This window comes from Nothobranchius furzeri, chromosome 2, assembly GCF_043380555.1.
Source record: "Nothobranchius furzeri strain GRZ-AD chromosome 2, NfurGRZ-RIMD1, whole genome shotgun sequence".
Lineage (NCBI taxonomy): Eukaryota > Metazoa > Chordata > Actinopteri > Cyprinodontiformes > Nothobranchiidae > Nothobranchius > Nothobranchius furzeri.
In genome coordinates, this window is record NC_091742.1 from 50682004 (window position 1) to 50705896 (window position 23893).

Consider the following 23893-nt stretch of genomic DNA (forward strand, 5'->3'; position numbering starts at 1 on the left):
TTTATGGGAAATTTAGATAAAAGATAAACAGGGTGGCAACGTTTCAAAGAAAATGCTCTCACAGGCTTTAATGCTCCGCGTGTGTTTTAGAGATGAATCGTCACTGCTACGTGCCAAATATTAGCTCCATTTTGGAAAAAAATTATGTATTTAAATTTTTGTCTAGACTAAGATTTCATAAGGTATCTTGAATGAAGGTAGGCGTGCATTAAATGATTAATTTCTAAGATGTATCGATATTTGTCCGGTAGCTTATTAAAACAAACAAGTAGACTTTATAGGTTAATTCCAGAGCTTTAAACTGACAATGTGTAGTTTTTAACTGGTTTTTACCAGTTTGGCTGGAAATTGCGGCGTCGCTGCTGGTTTGAAACAGTCCATAGACTAGAATGGATTCTGTTTGAAACTGTGCCGTTCCACTGCCGTTCCGCGCTCCGATGCTTTCAGTGTGAAACCGGCGTCAGAGCAGAGCTGCTACTCTTCCATGTGAAGAGGGGCCAGTTGGTGGTTCACGAATTTGGTCAAAATGCCTCCAGGACGCCTACCAAAGGGGGTGTTTTTGGGCACGTCTTGCCAGCAGAAGGCTACCAGGTCAACTCAGGACATGAAGGGATTACATTTTCGCGTTGGCCAAGGAACACCTTGGGATCCTACGAGTGGAGGTGGCTGAGAACAGAGCGGTTTCGGCCTCTCTGTAGGGGCTGCTAAAGCGGCAACCCGGATAAGTGAAGAAAAACGGATAAACAAAAACGGCGGGAGTTGGTCTGGATTACTCTCTCCTATAACAAGATCATAATTTTAAAAGTGCATTTGGTATTTACTCAGTTTTCTTTATCAGATATTAAAATCTTTGCTGATCTAAAACATGGAAGTGTGACGACAAAGCCAAATCAAAATAAACCTGTAAGTGGACCCTTTCGCAGCACTTTAGCCGAGCCATAATAATGAGTTCTAAGAACCGGCGCTTAAACACATAGTGGTCAATGATAAGCCTGAAAGTCTTCTAATCTACACTGTGTGATCAGGCAGTGACATATGGTGTCTGTAAGCTTTTGAACGGTGCCAGTCGGGCCATTACGCAGCAGGGGTTGAGGTGGGTATCACTGTGGGTGGTTGCTCCCTCAAGTCTATCGTAGCACTGTTGGTCCAAAGTCAGTTAAATGACGCAGTGCCGTCGCAGATCAGATCAAGCACGCTGGGGGTCAGGGTGTTAATGAGACGACCGTCGGCTTCCCTTTGAGAGTGGCAACGGCCAGGTGGAGTTGGAGAGCTAAAAGGGGGAAAGGTGGCCAAGTAGAGATGTTCTCATCACCTTGTAGCCCGGGCCCTTCTCTCATCCATAACCACCAGCTGCTCCAAGAACACAGGTAAGAGAGCTTTTCTGTATTCCCTCAAGATTTAGGCTGTTAAGATTTATACGTATAATAACCAGGAGGAAAATAAAGTGTAGCACGGACAGGATCTGTAATTCAACCAGTCTTCTGTGCCAAGGAGACTGGCGTTCAGCCAAGAAGGGGATAGAGGAGTGGTGGACCTGATATAGAGTGCTTGGCCAACTTTGTAATGCCTGGCACAGGTACGTTGTTAAAGACAGTAAAATTGATTCATTTTACGTCCAATAATCTGCGGTATACTACAAGATGTCCACAAAAGGTTTACACGGTTTTTAAACGACTGCTAAATATGTTTTTCACCTTGAAACAGGAGCCGAACTTTAAACCTGCGAGGGGGAAAAAAAAATCAATCAAAAGTGGAATTTAACCAACAATACAGATTGGTTTTCTGTCATTTTTGACAAATCCTTTCCACTCACCACCGCTGTAACTGCACAGCAAAGTGGGGACTAACCTTGAGGAGAGTCTGGCAGCATCCGCACCGGCGCTCCAGTACTTTAGTAGTTTGGATTTTTTAAGATGAACCTATAAAAACAGGAAATTAAAGCAAAAACTGCCTTAATTTTCATTTGACCTCAGCTTTGGACGGTTGATGTCGGGGGATGTTACCAACAAAACATCCCAGTTAAAGATCTCAGAGGTCACCTTCAACTGGGATGACTTTCCATTTTCATCAGTTTTACCCTTTAACAGTCTTGACTTTGACTGCAAGAAATAGAAAATGTAAAAGACAAACATCTAAAAACTTGAACGGTGTTTGGCGCTGATTTTTCTGTTGTTTGAGATCCTAATAAATAAATAGTTAAAAGATTTGTTGTTCGCCGTCTGTGTTTGAAGTAGAAACTGCTGCTGTGTGCCTGATTTTACGTGCCGTTTTACTCCAGTTGGTTTTATCAGACTTGTGAAGTATCTGTGACTGAACGCTCAAAAGCTGTAAAAACAAAATCAGGTTTTACCTTCACTTTACCCTCTTCATTCCAGCTTCTGTCTGTAAACTTTGTGTGAGTGAATTCAGTTTCACACCTTTAAAAGCTGACATAATAAAACTTTGATCCACCATGTTCTGCTGCACTAGTGATTTTTCTTTTTGTGCTCTATCCAAGCCGTGTCCCTCTCATGGCCAGGGTACTATGGATAGTGTCGGTGCTGCTGCTGCTTGTGCTCCGGTCTCCAGGGGCATCCTCAGCCCCCGCCCAACACCTGTGTGGCTCTCACCTGGTGGATGCCCTCTATTTTGTGTGTGGGGAGAGAGGATTTTTCTACAATCCAAACCGAGCCCACAAGCGGGATCTGGAACATCTGCTCGGTAAGGCTGCTTTAGAGGGAATGTTTTTTATCATTTCATCACCAAAGGCCAGAGGCAGTGAGCAGAGGAGTTAAAGCTGGAGAACATAATTTAAAATAGCAATGAAAACACAAAACTCTAAATGGTGTTAACTGAAGTGAAAGATGTCAACTCAGAAATAGTGTTTCCTCCCGCTTTCCTGATTGATGTGATCATGTTTCAGGCTTTTCTTCAGCTCATAGAAGTCAAGTGTTGCTTCACTAGAGAGTAACTGCAGCTAAAATGATGCTGTGCTGTGTTTGTGTCAACATTAAGATAAGGTTGGAGGTTTAGTTGAGCAATGCGCAAATCAGCTGATCATCGGGTCTGAGCTGTTGCGGGGGGGGGGGGGGGGGCTGCTTCAGACACATCCTTTTTAATCATTCAAATGAATTAATCGGAGAAACAGCTGAAACTAAAGAAGGACATTTGATCAACCAAAATCAGGAGATGTCCAAAAAGTTTGAAAGCTTGAATGACTTTTAAGGGACATACCATAATTTCCGGACTATAGAGCGCACCTCATTTTAAGCCGCACCAACAAAAAAAAAAAAAGTTTTGCACACGCCACACTCGAATACAAGCCGCGGCGCAGCAGCCACATGCAGGTCTCCGGCGCACAGCGCATGTACAGCCATAACATAAGATAATTAGAAAGACACTACACGGAGGTTTTTCGTTGTTTTAATTCAACAAAACGAATTTTAAACACGGGTGAACGTGCCTGCAAGTTTAGAAAAGAAAACAGCACTGATAGCATTCATGTTTCTGGATGTTATAAAATAAAAACAGCACTGACACGTTATTACCGGTCATTTGCATGTTTAGAAGAAAAGAACAGCGCTGACACAGCATTAATAAGCCCTGGATGATTAGAAAATAACAACTGCACACAAAACATGCCTGGTTAGTAAATAAAACACACTTGCCTACCAGAAGAAGTCATTCGCTCTCATCTTCCTACGCACTAAAGCCATTAAAGTCCTCTTCTTCAGTGTCGGAGTTGAACAGCCTCAGAAGAGCTTCGTCACATACCTTTTCTGTGGCGATGTCCGTGTTGCTGTCATCATCCCCGGGTGAAGCTGGCTTGAATGAGTTCTTCCCGCTGCCGTCTCCAGCGCCGAACCATGGATTCATTCATGCCAAGCTTACGTGCGGCAGCGCCGTTTCCCTCCTTTACTGCCAGATCCATGGCCTTCAACTTAAATTCGGCAACATATGAACTGCAACATATGAACTCATGCGTGTAGTTACCATGATGAGGGGGTTTGGATTTGAAAAAAACTCTTCGTGGTGCTGGCTGCTTGCATGTGCTAAATTAAAATGAGCACTTTCTTCGATTTCCACCGGTTTCACTTTCTGCTGAAGCGCCCCCTGCAGGTGAAGAAAAATCTTCAGTAAAGCCGCACCTCATTATAAGCAGCATGGTTCAAAGCGTGGGGAAAAAGTAGCGGCTTATAGTCCGGAAAATACGGTAGCTTTGATGGGCTATTAACACATAAAGGAAGACTTAACTATAAAGGTAAATGGCCTGTATTTGACATAGCGTCTTCTAGAGTCCTGGAATAATAGTGCAGATAACTGTTGGGTTTATCGAATGGCCGTATGAGTCGTGGCTTCAGCACACATCCAACAGCGGAGGGTGACCAGTGACGAGAGTCCTTTTGGTCGCCTCATGGGTCACCTGGCTAAAAAAAAATTAATTAATTAATGAGGAAATAAAAGTTGTTTTCTGGTCTGGTTTGCCTTACGCTCTAAATCACATATATATTGTACCTCAGTTTAAATGATGAATAACTGTGTGTTCAACTATGTCCGTCACATATTTTCAAATTTGCTTGCTTGTAAAAATTAAAAAGACTACAAATCAGACGTTGCATTTATGGCATCACTGCAGAATATCTTCTCCCCCAGAGTAGCTACACCTTGCACATGTAGTGCATTTCTCCATGTTTAATGCTCCTTCTTTTGTCCTGGTTGAAGGATGAGAAGCTCACTAAACTCACAGCCATGTTTCATCTCCTTGTGTGGTTTGATGATGTCAATTTGGTGAGACGAGCAGTTGTAGTCCTCTACGTCTTTGCACACAATAAAGTGGCGGTATGTACTTTCCTGGCACTAGTGGGCAGTACGTGGATTCATTTCAGGGTATTTTCACATCATATTGCTGTGTCTGTCACTAGTTTAAAAAAAACATCACGGTAAATGTTACCTGTGGAGCAGAGGCATGTGACCTCGACGGGACTCCTCTGACTTTGACGGTCCTTCAGTTACATCCATCAAGAGAAGCAATGCTGATTGTAGTTTCTGGATCTGCTCGGGGTCCTGTACTTGCCGATGACATCATCATCATACTACGGCAATGCCGCTCACCCAAAATGCATTGCACCTCTTTTTTGATTATTCTTTCACATGTTTAGGAACGAGTTTAGCAATTTTATTAAATTTGTGTTTCGTACTAACCAAATGTATTTGAAAGTTGCAACGTTACTTCTGTAAGTCGTACGTCCAGCCTAACCTCTAGTGTGACGTCATAAACAGGTGCAGGACCCCGAGCGGGCCAGAAGGAAACACAGCGCCCCCCAAAGACGATAGCCCTATCTACTTTAGACCCAATTTTTATGGTTATATAAGACAGATGATTCGACTAGAATAAGTTGATGGATATTTCCAGAATTTAACGTTAAAAATACACATTGTCACTTTAAGTATCTTTTTCCGCCTGCCAAAAAAAGCACTTTCTTGGCACGGGATCAGAAAATACCTTATCGGCTCGACTCCAATTCATTCTTTTTGGCAGCAGGAGACCCATGGTCTGGAAGTAGATGGGTGCTAGGCTCCCTAGAGCTATTCAAATATTCTCTCCTTGATGACATCACACTATGGACCACATGTTTAAGTGCCCACCCTGTGACCAAAGGGTTGTAGGTTCTCACCCCACTGCCTGGGTAGCAGTTGTCTTCAGATGGAAGCATATCTACTTCGCCTGTACTGACGAGCTAAAAACGGCGTATCCAAATTCACTGCTGCCATATTCTACATTATGAATCAGTGCAACGTGATTTTGTAAACCTCCACATTGCAGTCGTTGCGTTCCCGACAGGTGTTGTAAAAATGTGAAGGATGGAGGTAACATAAGAACTGGCGGAGGAGTTTAAAATGGGTTATTTTTAACAAAAAGGTATGAAAACACAAGCAAACGGATCTCTCTAAAAAGATTAACATTACACAGCCAAATTATCAACTATAAAACACCTGGTTAAAACTTATATTAAAAAAGTTTAACCGAGCAGAAGGTGTTTTAAAAGAAAAAGGATATGTTAGTAACAAAACACCAACTGTTAAAACTTTTTCTTAACACTGGATGACGGGGGGGGGGGGGGGGGGGGACTCTCGAAGGGCGGAGGCGAAGACTCTGAGGGACGAAGACTGAGAGACGAAGAGTCTGAAGGGTGACGAAGACATTGGAGGATTAAAAGCAAGAGACCCCAGATAAAAACAAAACAGGCTATTTAAAAAAAAAATCCCTGCTCTTCATGGACATCGCGGGCGGGCAGATTAAGCACATGTGCTGATGCACATACAAACCAGCAAAGGGAGGGGGTTAGCCACTGCCTTTCCTGGGGTGCTCCCGAAATGGTGAAGTAAATCACCCGCTAGGTGCAACATCTGAGCCTGCCTGTGGGGGTCATCTCTGGGTCCACTTCTTTAATCCTTGGCTGGATCCTCCGGTGGGGGCGGGGCCTCCAGATGCACCCGCCAGTGATCCACGACGTCATCTGCTGCTTAAAACCTTTTAAAACAAACAAAACACCATTAAAACCACCACCAGGGGATTTTGGCACTCCTTCACGGTCTGTTATTAAAAATCCTGGACGAGCCCCCATTTGTTACCTTTCCAACAGGTGTAAAAATGTGAAGGATGGGGGTAACATAAGAACTGGCGGAGGAGTTTAAAATGGGTTTATTTGTAACAAAAAGGTATTAAAACACAAGCAAACAGATCTCTCTAAAAAGGTTAACATTACACAGCCAACTCCAACGAATCCAAACAAATCTAAACGAAAGGGGTTGAAAACAAACAAAAAACCGGGAGGACAGCAGAACCCCTGCACTGCTGCCTCCCAGACTGCTGAAGGCACAGCCCTTTTATGCAGGTGTTTGCTCATCATGATGATTCCTCGCAGCCCGGGAGAGAGGAGGAGGAGGGCCGGTGTCAGGCTGATTCACCAGGGCTTGGTGATCCTGGCTGCTTCTCTCCACAGGCCAGCCTGGCATCCATAACACAGTGGTGCATTTAGCTGCTGCTGTTTATTCTGAATAGCAGTGTAATGTGAAACTTAAGGCGGCCTAATCAGGGGCGCCTCCAGAAAATTTTGATAGGGGTGGCCAGATGGGGCCAAAGAAAGTTTTGGGGTGGCACACCAAATTGGTTCTTGTGGTGACTCTGGTTGGATTTAGTCTGTGGCGATGTGCTAGGTATTTAAAACACTTAACTTAAATTTTACAAACACAAACAAGCATTTTAGAAAAATACATTTGAGTTGTTTAATATGTTATCCCAAATTTAAATTAAAACATTTTAGGTTAATTCACCTGTTGCTGTGATAAAAAACAACTTTGGAGATAAAAACTTTTTTAAAATGTGAGCATCAGAAGCGTGCATTTATTTTATTCTTTATGCATTACTTATATTTTATTTTGTTTTACAACTATGTGTTGAATAATCAAGATAAATATATGGTTTGATTGAACACTAATATGATTTGTTAACACTGGCTTTTCCTGGGGGGGGGGGGGCAGCAATTTTCCTGGGGTGGCCATTGCCACCCCTTGGGGCGCCCTTGGGTCTAATGGATTAAAAACTGCTGTGAAATGTTGATAATTGGTCATTTTACGAAAGCAGCAATACACTTCGGTCTTGGCTGCTCAGACTAGCCATTAGCTTATTAATCTTGACGTTCCTTAGGCTAACGACGTTTATCTATTCTTGTCGTGGTCAAATGCATGATTTCATTCTCCAGTACTGTTTATGTTTAATGACAATAAATGATCTGAATCTGGGAAGACACAAAAAGCTAGAATAGTAAGTAATGACTTTTTTCATTTGTGTAAGTTTTAAATATCTAACAGAGGTGAGAGTTCAGGCCAAAACCCCATTTTTACATGATAAAGTCAGACATGTGGACACTTCAATTTAAACTTTGGTGCTACCCATTAGTGTGCAAACCCTTTCATTCAGTTGTTGCTGTAATCGTCTGCGGTGTGACAAATCCATTCATCACAAATCCCTGCATTCCTCATTAAGCCACCCCCAAAACACTTCATTTAGATCTTGCACCTCAAACGTTCTACTGCTGTTTGAAGCCAACATCAGTGGCTGCCTTGCCATTACTGTCGGAGCATCATCATATCACAGCCGTTTGACTAAAATGGACTTGTGTCCAAGTTTCTTCACTAGCCAATAGTATTTGGAGGGTGATTTAACTTTCTCTGCTTCAAAGGGTTCCTGTCTACAAGGGCCAGAAAGGAAGAGCAGATGTGGAAGGTTCTGTCTGATCACGATGAGCCCAAGGTGAAGAGAGGCATCGTGGAGCAGTGCTGCCACAAGCCGTGCAGCATCCACCACCTGGAGGGCTACTGCGACTGACCGAGCTCCTTACAGCCAGCGCTACTCATAGCTAGTAAAAATAAAAAGGTCCCCCAAGTCAATTTCTGGCCCCGATGCTTGCTGGCTATGTCTTATCAAGTGAAGGAAATAAAGCTTCATGACCCATAACCTGAGGCTCCTCTCAGCACAGATGTGAATGTGTGTTCTGTTGTGGAACAGGGTTGCACCAGCCTTCTACAGCCCGGCAGCGCCCTCTGCTGGCTCAGCGTGGACATGGCAACAGTTATGCAAGCAGAAGCACGCTCGGTACTTTCTCCAGCTGAATAAATGAGAAACACGTGTGGATATTAAAATCTGTCTTTATTTACAAAACAGGAACACTTTACAGGAATCCCAGATTAAAAATGAGCATCCGTCTAAACGTCTGCGGATTACACAAGCTGTAAGATAGGTAAGGTTTGCTAAAGGGTAATGATCTGACCGTCGACCACGTTCTTACGGTCCTTCACATATCACCATCACAAGATGCTCTCACACAGCTAATTAAAACCCAAGTTTGATTAAACATGCAGAAAACTTAAAAAGATTAAATAAAAAATCTGCTTTCCCAGCCTTCTGATGGTGCCCTGCAGAAAAGTGCCACTACTCATGACAGCATCCTAAAAAGAGAAGAAACCAATCAGAATTCTGAAAATCAACTGTTTAGCTAACGGTGAAAACAACAACTGTATCTGAGCCGCAGGGCGCTCCCACACTAAAGACCTCCGGATGCGTTTCCGATGCTCACCGTCTCAGAGAGGCGCGGCCGTTTCCTGTTGCCTGTTCTCCTTGTCGTGCACGAACGCTTTGCTGGGATCGAACCTGCGACGAGGAGCGCCTGGGAGCTTTGCCTTCAGCTGCTCCAGATCACTTTTCTGGCGGATCACCAGAGAACGGAGCTTTGACACCTCCTACAAAACACAAACGCTTGCATTCAGGCCACAGGAGACGCAATAACAGGCCCTTTGAAACGAGGACCGTACCTGTTTTAGAGAGACGTTCTCATCCTTGAGCTTCACCACGTGTTTGATCTTCTGCTTCTGGTTGTGATGCCCCAGGAGGCTAGCGTACGCATTAGCTAATTTGTTTAATTCTTCCTGGTTTGTCCCATTTTCATTGAGCAGAGCATTCCGCTCTGCTGCAAACGCATTAAGTTGCTCCTGTGGGCACACACGCAAACAAATATCATTTAGCTGAACAAGCTAGCATCTGTGACACCCTAAATGAGCACTGATGGATGTGTTAGCATTCATTCAGAACAGTTTCCTGTCTTTAACTGTACTTTTTCTGACGGATGCCGTTTCTATAGACCTTGTAAATATTTATGGAACAAATATTTTAAGTCAAGGCCATCAGGTTTTAGACTCGAGCCACTGACCTGAAAGGGTCTGACTTTAGAAAGCAGATCCTCGTACCGTTTCTTCCAGTGCTCCAGCTCGGAGCCAGAGGAGCTTAAAAGGAAATCAAAGATGAGATAAAAATGGTGTAAAGAAGCCTCCAGAGATCAGAGAGAACATCCAGTGCTGCTCACCTTTCCTCCTGCACACGTGTTAGCTGTCTTTGGAGTTCCTGTCGCTGCTCCTGCATTTCCCACTGCAGGGTAACCTTTTCCTGAGTCAGTACCTCCACTTGCTCCCTCAGGGCTCGTCTGTCCTGTCGGTGGTTTTCCAGCTCATGCTCCACATCCTGGATCTTCTCCTGCAGACGGTCTAATTGGGCCTGGAGGCTAGCCTTTTCTTGTTCCGCGTGGTCCAGGCGAGCCTGCAGCTGGGGTTGGTGCTGCTCAGCAGTGCTTAGCTGATTTTCCGGTACATGGCTGAACTCTTTCTTAAGTTCCACCTCCGACAGCAAACTCCTCCATTCCTCATTTAACTTGTGGAGCTCAGCCTGTAGTCCGTGCACCTCTGACCTGACCTGCTCGTGCTTGATCCTCTCGGCTTCCAGCGCCTTCCCTTCCTCCCGAAGAGCCGTGTGAACCTGTACTTTCTCCTCTCGTTCTTGCTGGAGCTGCTTCGTCACTTCCTCTTTTTGCCGACTGATCTCCTCGAAGACTCGTTGGGATTTCTCTCTCTCGTGCTGCAGTTGAATAAAACTCTGACTCTTCTGTTCCTCCAGACGCCCCAGCACCTCCTCCTTCTCCTTTGTCTGCACCTGCAGCTCCTCCTGGAGCTGGGCCATTTGAGCCGCGTGGCTCGCCTCTGCAGCCTTCATCTCCTCGTCTTTCAGAGCGAGTCGAGCCTGAGCGTCAAGCGTCGCTCTACAAGAAGAGAAACGTTCAAAAAGAGGAGCAGATGGCAATTGTTACATCACAGACAGAAAGTGAGTTTTTAGTTTACCTGGTATTCTCCTCCCTGGTTTTCTCCTCCATCATCAGCCTCTCCTGCCGCTCCTCTGTCCACTCCCTCAATCTTTTGACCTCCTCCTCTTTCTGCTCAACCATTTTGTCCATCGCCTCCTTCAGCTGCCGGGTCACGCTCTCCAGCTCCGCTTCCAGGTCTCTTCGCTTTTCCTTTGCTCCCTTTAGAGCCTCCTTGGTGCTGCACAGTCAGAAACGCCGTGTGAGCCTAAACCTTACAGGAACCACGCCGACTGTCAGGAAAAACATCAGGAAACGCCGGCAGTGGAGGGCTCACCTCTCCAGCTCTGTGACAACATCTTCCATCTTCTTCTGGGAGGTGAAATGCGCCTCCTGGAATTCCCTCAGCGTAGCCAAATGCAGCTCGTTCATGACGGCCACGTCGCTGCTCCTACTGAGATGCAAACAGAACGCGATCTGTGGTCAGACATGACCGGAGGCTCGCTTGTTTCCTGGGTACATTTTTAAATCATCTCATCAGATAGAAACAAGGACTTGTTTAGAGAAATTGAAGCGTTACGACTCTGACTCGAGTCTTTTGTTGAATTCCAACTCGTTCTTAAAACAACATTTTACTTTAAGATGTTCTGAACAACTTTTGTGTTGAATTTAGCGATGCAACGATATCACTTTTTCCCAAACCGATACGATACCGATACTTGGATCCGAGTACTCGTCGATACCGATTACCAATACCACTGAAAAAAATGCAATGATTTGGAATACAGATTTAAATTTTCTTCTCTGCTTTCAACAGGAAAAGACTGTGAGGTAGATAAAAAGTTAAATATATGAATGGAAATGGTCACAAAACTAAAATATTAGGTGAACAGAAATGACAAGTTACAGTGAAGCCACTTTCAAGCAACTGCATTGGTATTGGTTCCTGGTATCGATTAACTTTTACCGATACCTGTATTGGCATTGGTATCGGTGCATCCCTAGTTCAAATGTGACTAAAATCTCATTAATCATACGATCATCCCTCTGATAGTGCGTTCTCCTTCATTGATGCAAACAGACAACCTCAAACATTGAACGTATTCAGGGGGAGTGTGTGAAGTTTTGCACATGTATGACTGTACAAATATGGCAAACCATTATGATATAATTATAAGTTGAACCAGACTCATTTCAATGTTTAATGTTGTTACAACCGCTGCGATTGAAGAAAACAAGAACACATCCTCTTGGGGGGCTGCTGTGCCCGTGCAACCAGCTGATTGGCTGCTTCTGCCGACGCCCTTCCCTGTACGAGCGGCTGCACCTGCGCAGCATAACAGGCTTCTATGTGCGGTTTGGAAGGACTCAGGAGGATGAGGAGTTGAGGCTTTGGGAGCTCTTGCCTGTGTGGCGTTGTAGAGGCTGGGTTTTAATAAAAATACACTCTTAAACATTAACCTTGTGTGCAGACCTCCTTTTGCTGCCGTCCCTCAAGCCGGGTTGTAACAAACGTTGTGACTCATTAAGATAATGTTTAAAATTAGATTCACATTCATTTCCTACAAATATGAAAAAGTAAAAGTTTAAATGTAACTACTCGTTAGGGATGCACTGAAACTTTCGGCCAAAAATGACCCAAAAGAGCGTTTTTGGTTTTCGGCCGTAACAGACCGTCTGGTGAGCCGTTTTCATCTCTCATGTGGAAACTTGCTCTTTGCCTCATAGAAACAGCACATCGTGCTGATTTCCTTGGTAATGCTGTTTTGCTGCGATTGCTGTAACACTCATATCAATTATGTGAGACTTTCAGCTTCACTGCATCGTCTGTGACTATTAGCGGCGTTTTTACCATCCTCTCTACACCCACCATGTCCTGAACACGGTGAAATAAGCTTGGGATGTTGTGTGTGGAGCGTGTTCACGCTCATGAAGCACACAGACCTTCTGTTCCTGCTGCAGCGTCACTTTCTTACTGGGCGAGTGAATATCTTCATCAGAGGGTGAACAGCACTCTTCAGAATCGGAGTCAGCCACGTTGTCAACAATGAACAGACCCGTCATCGGTTTCTCCTCTCTGATGTAGAAAAGTATTCACCCTCAGTGTGCTTCGCTCACCTCCTCTCCTCAGTGTGGAGTCTCCAGATGAGGGGCAGGTTTAAGCTCCAGAAGTTTCAACGGAAACAGCTAAAAGTGTTGCTCAGATTGAAGTTACACACCTCCACCAGCTTCTGGTGTGAAGTAATACCTTCAGGAGGGATTGTATTTGCGGCTGTGGCTCATTAAACGCAATATTGCGACTGACGCTTAAAGGGTTGGTTTTGTGGTCCCTTTAATCCTACGGGTCTAATTACCGACATCATTTTTGCGATGTTTCAGTTTTCAGCCAAGAATTTTCATTTGGTTGCATCCCAACTGTTCGTGTTTCCTTCTTAGCTGGAAATTTGTAGTTCCAAAATAAAAGCATTAATGAACACAAACAACGTTTAAACATCTGCTTAATTAGAGAGTGAACCAAACTACATAAATAATCCTTAGAGGGACTTTACGGAGTTTTGAATTTTTATGCTCGCGATTGCCCCCTCAGGCCAAAAGCGTAACGGCAGCTTCAATAGTAGGCTCGTGCACGAGGCGTGCATGCTGTACGTGCACACTCCTTAATGACAATAACAGCTGACACAGTCCCGTGTGTGTGTGTGTGTGTCTGTGTCCTGGAGAACAGAGGACAGAAGAACATGCAGCTAATTAATTAAATAATTTGGTTCTGTACCTTTCCTCTTCAGCACAGCCGACAAAGGTTTATGATGGGTCAGTCCTCCTGCATGCTCAGATCATTCCCTTCCCTTGCTTGAAAAATTGTTCCAAAATGAAAGTTGAACCCACATCTTTTTTATCTGTGAATGCAATGCCGTTCGGCGAGTCTCAAATAAAAATTTGGGCGTCTTACTGTAAAAAAATATACCATTAATGTAAAAAAGAAACTCTGAATGAACTATGTTCACATCCAGAATCGAACCCAGGTCCTCTACACGAAAGTCCGACGTCTTAACTAGGTGAGCTAAAGTGCCAGTGACGTCATTTGTATCTGTACCATTTAAGAACGGTTCGGAGGGCTGTGCCTGAGAGTGAACGCGCATGAAGCAGCCTGCTCGACCTGAGCAACTCTCTTTTTCTGTGATTTTACAGAAAAACAGGCAATCACAGTAAAAATGCCAGGGCTCATTCTACAGGACCAGGGCATTGCAGGAGAATGTATGAAGAAGACATTTATTATTTCTATACATGTTTTGGCTGTCAAACTTCCATAATGCCCCTTTAACATGTGGTTATGTTTATTTTAAGCTTCAAATTCATTTTATGAATCCACTTTCCTTCTTTACTTTCTACTGGAAACACTTTCTAATGCGTTTTATTTACTCATCTGAATACATCTGCAGTAGTCTCTAGCAGGAATGAATACCTTGTAGCTCGTACTCTGGGTAAACTAAACTGTTTGAGGAGCTAGAAGGCCCAATCCCAATTCTCACACTGCGTCCTACGGTCTTCTGTGAAGTGCACTTGCAGGAAGTGAGCAGTAAGGCGTTAAGTGCGTGGTACACATGTGTGCATATAATTGCCGAATCTGAAACCGGGAGCATTGCATCAGTGACCGCAACGCATGTCGTAAAAACTTTATTAACAACTTTCAAACAATCCACCAACCAAACAATATTTTGAAATAGATTTACATTAATTCCTGCTTTGTCTAAAACATTCAGAGTATTAATTAATTGTAATTATTAAGTAACTACTGTCAGTTGAAAATACGTACTTCCAGAAAAGGCACCCGAGTCTTTTCTTCTGCAGCAATGGATTGTGGGTAATACCCTTCACTGGGGTTGGGCGATTTGTGTCATTTTTCCGAACGCCAATCGTCGTCCAACAAAAGACAATGGACGATATATTCGTGCATGTGACGTCATGACAGATGGACCGATTTGCGAACACAGAAGAAGCCCAAATTATCAACATTTTAATGCAAGTGCAGCACATATGGTTGCTGGAAGAGACGTTTATGTTTTCCTTTGTTTAATTTTGTATTACGTTACTTCCCCCAGTCACGTTAAGGTGAGGATGGCTGTGTGTAACAAACACATAGAACTGTTGGAGGTCGGTCTCCGACCATATTATCTACCGCGTGAGTTTTCCCTCGCCATTATCATCATTGTTTACATCGCTCCGGATGCCAACGCGGCGCAGGCGTATGACGTCATCAGCTCTGCGACAGCGGACGTATAGTTTGTGGCTATAACGGGCGATTTTAACCACACGAACCTCTCCACTGTTCTACCTACATTCAAGCAGTATGTGGACTGCAAAACAAGAAACAATAAAACACTGGACCTGTTTTATGCCAATGCTGCTGAGGCATACACCTCCAGCCCTCTCCCTCCCCTGGGCAGGGCTGATCACAACCTGTCTCCCTCCAGCCCCTTTACAGACCTGCCGTCCAGAGACAACCTGCAGCCACAAAAACGGTCACAACATGGACAAGGGAGTTGGAAGAGACTCTGCAGGGATGCTTCGAGTCAACGGACTGGGATGTTCTTTGTGATTCCAATCAGGACAATATTGACAGTCTAACAGGCTGTGTAACAGACTATATCAACTTCTGTGTTGACACGGTAGTCCCCCAAAAAACCATATTGTGCTTCCCCAACAATAAGCCCTGGGTTTCCAAAGACATAAAAGCAACCCTGAACAAGAAAAAAAGAGCTTTCAGAAATGGTGACAGAGATCAGCTGAAACTGGTGCAGAGGGAGCTGAAAGCCACGATTGCTGAGGGGAAAGAGTCCTACAGACGGAGGCTGGAACACAAACTGCAGGAAAACAACACCAGGGAGGTGTGGAATGGAATGCGGGCTATCACTGGCCTGAGACAAAAGAGAGGTGTTGGGATGGAGGGGGATGTCGAAAGTGCTAACAACCTAAATCTAAACATCAATAGGTTCGACTGCCCAGCGTCTCCTGTCTCCACAGCCAGCTCTTCCCATCTTCCTGTTCCTTTGTCTCTCCTACTGCTTCGAGCATGTTCATGACACAAGAATTTCCCTCGGGATAAATAAAGTTGATCTTATCTTAATTCTAATTCGGAATGAATCGCTGCTGCGTTTGGACGCACTCTGAGGAGTCAGCTCGCTACCAGAGGTCACATGATCCATTTATCCCAGTCACTTTCATTTTTTAAATAATGAATAATCATTCGTTACATTTCCATTCATTTTAATTAATATTTAGTCCAACCAAGCTGATCAGAATGCCCCAGTAACAGGAGCAACGCAAGACACTTAACCCACCTTGCCTGCTGGTGGCGGTCGGAGGGACCGTGGCGCCTGTGCTCGGCAGCCTCGCCTCTGTCAGTGCGCCCCAGGGCAGCTGTGGCTACATTGTAGCTCATCCACGTCAGTGTTAGGGATGCACCGATACAATACTGGTATCGGCACCGATACCGATACCAATACCGGTATCGGTTTTGATAAAAGTTAACCAATACCAATGCAGTTGCTTGAAAGTGGCTTCACTGTAACTTGTTGTTTCTGTTCACCTCATATTTTAGTTTTGTGACGATTTCCATTCATATATTTAACTTTTTATCTACCTCACAGTCTTTTCCTGTTGAAAGCAGAGAAGAAAATAAAATCTGTATTCCAAATCATTGCATCTGTGGTAGAAGTAACGGTATTGGTAATCGGTATCGCGAGTACTCGGATCAAAGTATCGGTATCGTATCGGCTTGGAAAAAAGTGGTATTGTTGCATCACATATCAGTGAGTGAATGGATGAATGATACACTGTGGTGTAAAGCGCTCTGGAGTCCTTACTCTGAGAGGCGCTATACAAGTGCGGGTCGTTTATTTATTTGTAGTTTGGTAGAGTGACATCTAAACGGGCCGTATTAAACACGGCTAAAATGTTACAAAGAATGATAAATGACCCGCAGTTGTATAGCGCCTCTCAGAGTAAGGACTCCAAAGCGCTTTACACTACAGTGTATCATTCATCCATTCACACACACATTCATACACTGGTGGTGATGTGCTACGATGTAGCCACAGCTGCCCTGGGGCGCACTGACAGAGGCGAGGCTGCCGAGCACAGGCGTCACCGGTCCCTCCGACCACCACCAGCAGGCAAGGTGGGTTAAGTGTCTTGCCCAAGGACACAACAGCAGAATTCTCTGTCCGGAGCCGGGATTGAACCTGCAACCTTCCGATTACTGGACAACCCGCTCAACCTGTTGAGCTACTGCTGCCCCAACAAGCCTTGCCTTTGTTTCCCTCTGGTGCCCACTGTTGTGGTTTTTATTTAAGCTAAATGTTTCTTTCTGAACAAAAACTTCTGGGGTTCTTTCTTTTAAAAGTGGGGGAAGGAATGAATCGCTGCTGCGTTTGGACGCACTCTGAGGAGGCAGCTCGCTGCCAGAGGTCACATGATCCATTTATCCCCGTCACTTTCATTTTTAAATAATGAATAATCATTCGTTACATTTCCATTCATTTTAATTAATATTTAGTCCAACCGAGCTGATCAGAATGCCCCAGTAACAGGAGCAATGCAATTAATCAATTTCACTTAAATTAGGAACATTCCTCCTGCGCCACGTGCACCTGAACTGATCACCTGCAGCTTGTGTGTAATCAAATGTCTCTCTGGAGCTTGCTGAAGAGGTTACGAGCTTCTACCTAGACTTTTGCCTCAGACAGACTCATGGCTGTTTAAATAATGTTCTGGATGGATCCGTGCTCTGCTGACACACTCGAAGCAGGTGCTGAGTAACGACGAGCGCTACTTCAGCCAAAGTTTTAAATCAGGAAACATTTCTCCAAACGAAATAACCAGAAGTCTTCCAGACTCTGAAAGACAGAAGGGTTTCCACTTTCCACTCAACGCCGCGCTGTAGTGCACGATGTCGAGCGTGTCACAGACGCTCTCCAAACCCCTCCTCGGCGCGTCGCTTGCGTGTGCGCCGTCAGCAGCCAGAGGTGGAGGAGGTGAGAAAAGGCTCAGATGCGCTGATGGAGACTTTTTCTTAATTGTTACCTCCACGATGTTCTCTGTGCGTAGCGTGTAAATATTAGTCAATAACAAACAAATAAATAAACAAATCAGCCTCCTGTAAAAAACAACCGTAACGGCTCAGCCCATCGCCGATGGCCGATTCATTCGTCCCATCGCCCAAGCTCACCCTTCACCCAAGTCCACATCGATGCAGACTTGGGTGAAGGGTGGATCAAGGGTGCAAAAGTGGGCGTGACCAACTTCTGCACTTGAGAATCGGGACACCCCACACACTCGCACCCCTAGACAGGATCGCGTATTTGAAGGACGCAAGTGTGGAAGTGTGAGTATTGGGATTGGGCAGAAGTGCGCCACATCACCGCTGAGTTCCAGAAGGCAAGATTTGGAGTCTTATTTCCTGATATTTGGACATCTCTCCTCTGATTGGATAACAGCAACACGACTCTACCACTGACTCCCTTTGCTTTGCAGTGTTGATGTTTTATCTCCACCAACACCACAAGCCTGGAGGAGTTCTGCTGTGTGGTGAGGTTGCTAATGCTAACAGTTAGCTTCTACTAGCCGAGACATTCTCTGCTTTTTGCTGGACCCTAAACCAACAACAGCCTTCCTCGGTGTGAGTCCATGAATGTTAAGTGACAGAGTGAATTCTATTTTCCATCAGAAGCTAACGCAGGAGGTAGGTGTAGGAGACCACTTTCATGTTCAACCTGCATTAAAAACTCGACTATAAATAATAATTACAAATGTTTAAGTCTATTTTAGAAGGAAAAAGTATCCTTATGCAGGGAAAAAAGTGAATTGGCAGAAGGGATGGACAATATAACGGCATCAAAATCGGTATCGGACGATGTTAGTCATCTTGTAACATATCGGTATCGAGCCGATATTAACAACTGATATTTGTTCCATCTTGTCTCCATTGGTTAGCCTTTTTTGGGGGGGGGGGGGGGGGGGGGGGGAATTGTTTAGTCATGTGAACGGTGAATGAAATCATCTCAGAGCTGTTAACGTGTGTGCTGTGTGTACATAATAACGTAAATTCAGCTTTAATAATTTTCATTCTATACAAAGTCTTCTGATTTTAGAAGCATTAATGTTAATATATCGATGTCGGCAAATATCGGTTATCGCCCATAACAGTGGTCTTAATATCGGGTATCGGCCCAAAATGTCATATCGGTGCACCACTAATAAGCAGCATCACTTAGAACAGGGTCAAAAACCAATCAGGTAAAAATATAGTTTTATATTAAATATTAAGTGTTTTTTTAAATCATTGTTCAACTGAAATGTTACTTTTCTAGATGAGAAATGAAACTTCATCCAAATGGACTTCCACAGAGGGAATCGAGATAGGGATGTCCCGTTGTGATATCGGCCCCTAAACACCGTATCGGATTATATCGGACTGCATCAAAAATCTCCGATATTAGCGGTACGTTCCGTTTTAAATTCTATTCCAGCAATTCTGTCCCGCAGCGCCCAGACCCAGCACGCTAAGTCCACGTGGTCAGAAGAGTGTGTGCTAGCAAAGTAGAAAGGAATCAATTTCCCTCTGGGATTAATAAAGTATTTTTGAATTTGAATTGAACAATGTCGGCCACGTGGCTGCATTCTTCGTTAATGTCCGAAAGAGACGGTTTGGCTCAGTGCAACACTTGTCACGCACAAGATTCCCGTGGTGGAACAGAACCGGATTACACCCCATCAAGCATTTGAAGCAGGATCACAAAACACTGGATGAGGGTTTTCACAGAGTGTGAAATGGAAACTTTACACACCCAACTTGTTGGTCGGTGAACAATATTGTGTTTTTTCCTCATGTCCCTAACCTCAGCTGCTTACATTCACGCAACTAAAGATTAATAATAAATTGGCCCGTTTTTTATACTTACTGTTGCTGGCTTTTGTTTTCTGTTTGACTAAAACCACTTTTATACATTCCACATAGGCAAAAGTATCGTACTGGATAGATATCGGCATCGGCCCGTACTGAAGACTGCGATACAGGTACAGCATCGGAAGTGAAACGAGTTGCATCGGGACATCCCTGGTTTGTAAGATGAACACAGCGCCCCTCAGGAACCATCGTTATAAACCGCGTTTATGTTTCTGCAACACCGAAGCTAAAACGTTGTCCAACTTTCTCTCCTCACCCCTCCAGCAGAGCTGCTAGCTGTCGCTCCAGCTCCTCTTTCTCCTGCTGCACGCTCTCAATAACCTCCAGTCTCCTCTGCTCCTGCTCCTCCACGACGGCGAGCTCTCCCAGCACCTCCTCCATCTCCTCCTTCAGCTGTCTGATGCGCAGCTCGTACTCCTCCCTCTCCTGCTCCACCAACACGGTCAGAGAGTCCACCAAAGCCTGGACACAACGGAGCAGCGGTTTAACGGAACTTCAGGCCGGTGCATCTGGGACGGTGTTTCAGTAACCTTCTCTTTGGTCAGCTCCTCGGTAAGCGCCTCCTGTTTTTGCTCCAGCTGAATTCGTCTCTTCTGCTCTTCTCTCTCAGCCTGCTGCAGCAGGTTCAGCTCCATCTTTAACTCTTCCACTCTCCTGAGCCCCTCCTCCTGATTCCTGCCTACAACCAGAGAAAATCATTCCAATCAAGCACTCCAACAGAAAAGAAAAGGTCGGTGCGTCTACACATACTTCTCTCCTCTTCTGAGAACAGACACCTCTGTTCCAGGTGAGCCACCCTCTCATCCAGCTCTCTCTCTGTCCTCCGAAGCACCTCCCTCAGTCTGGCCAGCTCGGCCTCCTGCTTGCTGACGGTCGCCTGAGAATCCTGAACTCCTTGACCGGCGAGCTTCATTTGCTTCTCCATGTCCATCATAGACTTCTGCGAGGACTTCAGCTCCAGCTCTTGGTATTGTAATCTCTGCTCCGCTCCCCACAAAGCTTCTGTGGATGCCTGCAGCTCTCGCTGGAATTTGAAGGCCTCCTCCTCCTTTTGTCTCAGCAAAACCTGCGTGGTTTCTAGCTCTGACGTTTTCTGCTGGAGCTGCGGCTCGAGTTGCCTGCGGAACGGTGTTTATGAGTGTGAGGAACACAGCAGATGAAAGAATTTGATCAAGAATCTGTTCACTTTAGTTCCTGTATGCGAGCATCAGCCACGGCGCTCTCCTGCGTCATCTCTTTGATCTTTAAACGGAGATCCTGCAAACATATCAACCAAGTTTTAGTCCTTTAAAAACAGAATTTGAGATTAAAACATTGTTTTTATCTCTTATTGCTGCAGATCATACCTGAATCTGGTCATTCGCCTCATCCAGGTATCCCTGAAGCACTCGGATGTCCTCTCTCAGCTCTTGCATTACAACTGAAAAACAGAAACGCATCAGTTTTACAGAACCAACGAAAGGAGCCTAAATGCATCGTTGTAAGCAGAAGTTAGTCTTTAAAATGTAGCAGCGCATTAGTAAAATGTCTCATTTTCTTCCCGCTGTGCATCGACTTGTCCACGTTTGATTTAGAGCTCACCATTTAACCGAGCGTTTTCATTCTCCAGATCCTCGCCTTGAGCTTTGGCCACATGATGCAGATCCTCTAAAAAAAAACAAAAACAAACATTTAATCAGGACAACTCATTTACCTCCTAGTAGCACTATAAAGTCACGCCTGTACCCAGATCTTTATTCTTGTCACTCAGAGCAGAAGCAGTGGCCCTGGCAGTCTCCAGATCCGACTCTAACGCCTTTAGCTGGCTTTCAGTGTTGATCTGAAGGAGACTTAACTCCTGGAAGCAGACCAATGTTGCGCGTTAGAACTATTTCATTAGCTTTCACAGCAATTACATCTACACGGAAAACATCACACCTGGTTTTTAGCATCCAGGTTGTTCCTAGCTTCCATCAGCTCCATTGTGAGAGAATTGATCCTCTTTTTTGTGGTGTCAGCAGAAACCTGGATAAAAGCGTTCCGTGTTGAGCGCTGTGCAGCTCAAAGGGAAACACGAGAAACGCATCCACACACCTTGGCTTTCAAAAACTCGTTGACTTTCTTCAGCTCCGCCCGTTGCCTCTCCAGTGTGATCACGCTGGCGTTGAGGCCGGTCTTCTCCCGGACTGCAGTGAGCAGCCTGGCCTCCACCTTCTTCAGCTCCTCCTCCAGGACCTGAAGGCGTCGGTCCTGCTCCCCCCTCTGCTGCACCAGGGAGTGGATCTGGTAGGATCAAACAGCCGAGGGAATTTCTCACACACACGTTAACTGATGCACGTTTCCTAGAGCCAATGCTTTCAAAGGCTGTACCTCTCTCTCCAGGAGTTTCTGCTGCTTCCTCTCCAGGGTCATGCCACTCCGCTCCCTCTTTGCACTTGAACAATCGTTCTGGGTTTTAACGGGTTAGAAAACAGCAAGACTGTATTTGTGTGGAAGCACCTAAATGTTCGACTGATATTTCACATTTAAATAGACTTAAACTTACAAGACCGTCCGCTGATAAAGTCCTCCGAACTGGAGACACAAATACATTACCGGAAGGAGAGGACGGAAGCAGAGCAGCCTCGGCAGCTAAAAACAAGAGCCAATAATAAGTCGCTAGCTTGAATTTAACATTTACTTGATTTAAATGTCTAGGACAGCTACCTACCCGCCTTCACGGGCTTGAATCGATCCGATTTATTAAAGGATGCGGCTCCCTTCAGCTCGTCTTTTTGGACGTCATAAGTCCCCGGTGGAGGAGCACAACCTTCGGTCCAAAACAACCAATAGTCAGAAAGGCATGACTCCGTCTGTCCGGCGTCACGTTATACAGTTCACTTGATGTCCTTTCATCAAACTACCAACCAGACGTCAAAGCCACCGAGGGCAGTCTGAGGTTTGATTAGCAGTAAGCTAAGTACGTCAGCTAAGCTACTTGCCGTTGAATAAGTGAAGTGGGCAATTGGCCCACAAGCTGCTAGCTGTTTTTAATGTTACTTACCTACGTGTTCATTGAACCTCTTCAAAGGAGCTCTCGAAAAGGACATTTTTGTTCTAAACTTTACAAAGTTTTGTTCAGCTTTCGCAAAGGCTGCAGGGCAGCTGCAGGTGAGCACAACAAACGCTAACGATCTGCCGCTGAAATTTCAAACATACGTCACGCGTAAGTTTGAGTGTGCGTGTCCAATAGAATTTGAGAACAAGACATCGAATACGGATACACCCATTTTGGCGCTGGAGAGCGTCAAAGAGCGTCGTCGCCATGTTGGATGGGTCTCCTCACTCTCCAAAGTTAATGCTGAGTGGGCAACCATTTCCGTTTTCGTGCAGCCTACAGTTGCAATAATCTGTGTACTATTAAAAACAGACCATGTGGGATTGCTATTGACTTTTCTAGGCTATCAGATGGGACTTTATATTTTAATTTATTTTTGTTTAATTATATTTGTTTTATAACAACAACGCCAGACTGGCTGAAGAGCTCAACAGCTTCTTTGGCCGCCATGAGGGGACTACTGCTGGAACCATGACTCCAGCTCCAGCACTAACAAGCAACAGCCAGGTGCTTATCCTGCAGACTGTTGAGGTACAGCGTACACTCAGAGGTGTTAACACAAGGAATGAAGAAGAAGAAGAAGAAGAAGAAGAAGAAAATATCTTTTCTATAGCGCCTCTCAAGATAAAAATCACGAGGCGCTTCACAAAAAGGAAAAATGTAAAAATACACTGCTCACAAGAATTAAGGGAACATTTTTATTGGGCCTGGCATGAAATCAGTTAAACCTGTCTGATAATTTCCTGGTTGATTAAGCAGCTGAGGGCATTGTTAATCACTGTCAGCTGTATTGGTGTTCATGGACTTAACAGCAGGTGTACTAAAGTGGCAACAGTTACAAAACCCTCAAAACAGGACTGGTTTAACATGCAGAGGTCATTTCAAGTTTCTCCCTCTTGATCTTTTTCGGCTGGTTTTCCACTCGTGCTAGTTTTGGCTCTCTACTGGCAGTATGAGGCGATTCCTTAACCCTACAGAAGTTGCACAGGTTGTCCAACTTCTCCAGGATGGCACATCCACACGTGCTGCAGCAAGAAGGTTTAATGTGTCTCCCAGCACAATCTCCAGAACATGGAGGAGACTTCAGGAGACTGGCGGTTATTCTTGGAGAGCTGGACAGGGCCGTAGAAGGTCCACAACCCATCAGCAGGACCGAGACCTGCTCCTTTGTGCGAGGCGCAACAGGCTGAG

At 44.9% G+C, this 23893-nt stretch overlaps 2 protein-coding genes across 3 annotated transcripts; one reads left to right on the forward strand and one right to left on the reverse strand.

The window, feature by feature from the left end:
* The first annotated feature begins 1090 nt into the window (after nucleotides 1-1090).
* On the forward strand, nucleotides 1091-8598 carry LOC107383905 (insulin). Its single transcript, XM_015956832.3, has 3 exons — nucleotides 1091-1367; nucleotides 2498-2700; nucleotides 8223-8598. The coding sequence occupies exons 1-3, from the start codon at nucleotides 1300-1302 to the stop codon at nucleotides 8366-8368; spliced, it is 417 nt and encodes a 138-aa protein (XP_015812318.3). The 5' UTR covers nucleotides 1091-1299; the 3' UTR covers nucleotides 8369-8598.
* Nucleotides 8599-8672: 74 nt separating this feature from the next.
* On the reverse strand, nucleotides 8673-22790 carry hmmr (hyaluronan-mediated motility receptor (RHAMM)). 2 transcript variants are annotated; one of them, XM_015956708.3, is made up of 20 exons: nucleotides 22649-22790; nucleotides 22316-22414; nucleotides 22151-22236; nucleotides 21976-22053; nucleotides 21700-21888; nucleotides 21544-21630; nucleotides 21352-21463; nucleotides 21208-21273; nucleotides 20973-21046; nucleotides 20813-20883; nucleotides 20377-20744; nucleotides 20157-20305; nucleotides 19883-20088; nucleotides 11002-11115; nucleotides 10705-10905; nucleotides 9900-10625; nucleotides 9747-9819; nucleotides 9352-9528; nucleotides 9117-9279; nucleotides 8673-8988 (listed from the first exon to the last, which is right to left on the reverse strand). In XM_015956708.3, exons 1-19 carry the CDS (start codon nucleotides 22692-22694, stop codon nucleotides 9121-9123), a joined length of 3081 nt encoding a protein of 1026 aa, XP_015812194.3. In that variant the 5' UTR covers nucleotides 22695-22790; the 3' UTR covers nucleotides 8673-8988; nucleotides 9117-9120. The 2 variants fall into 2 exon arrangements, with proteins under 2 accessions (XP_015812194.3, XP_015812110.3); XM_015956624.3 differs by having other exon boundaries at nucleotides 11002-11118.
* Between the last annotated feature and the right edge of the window lie 1103 nt (nucleotides 22791-23893).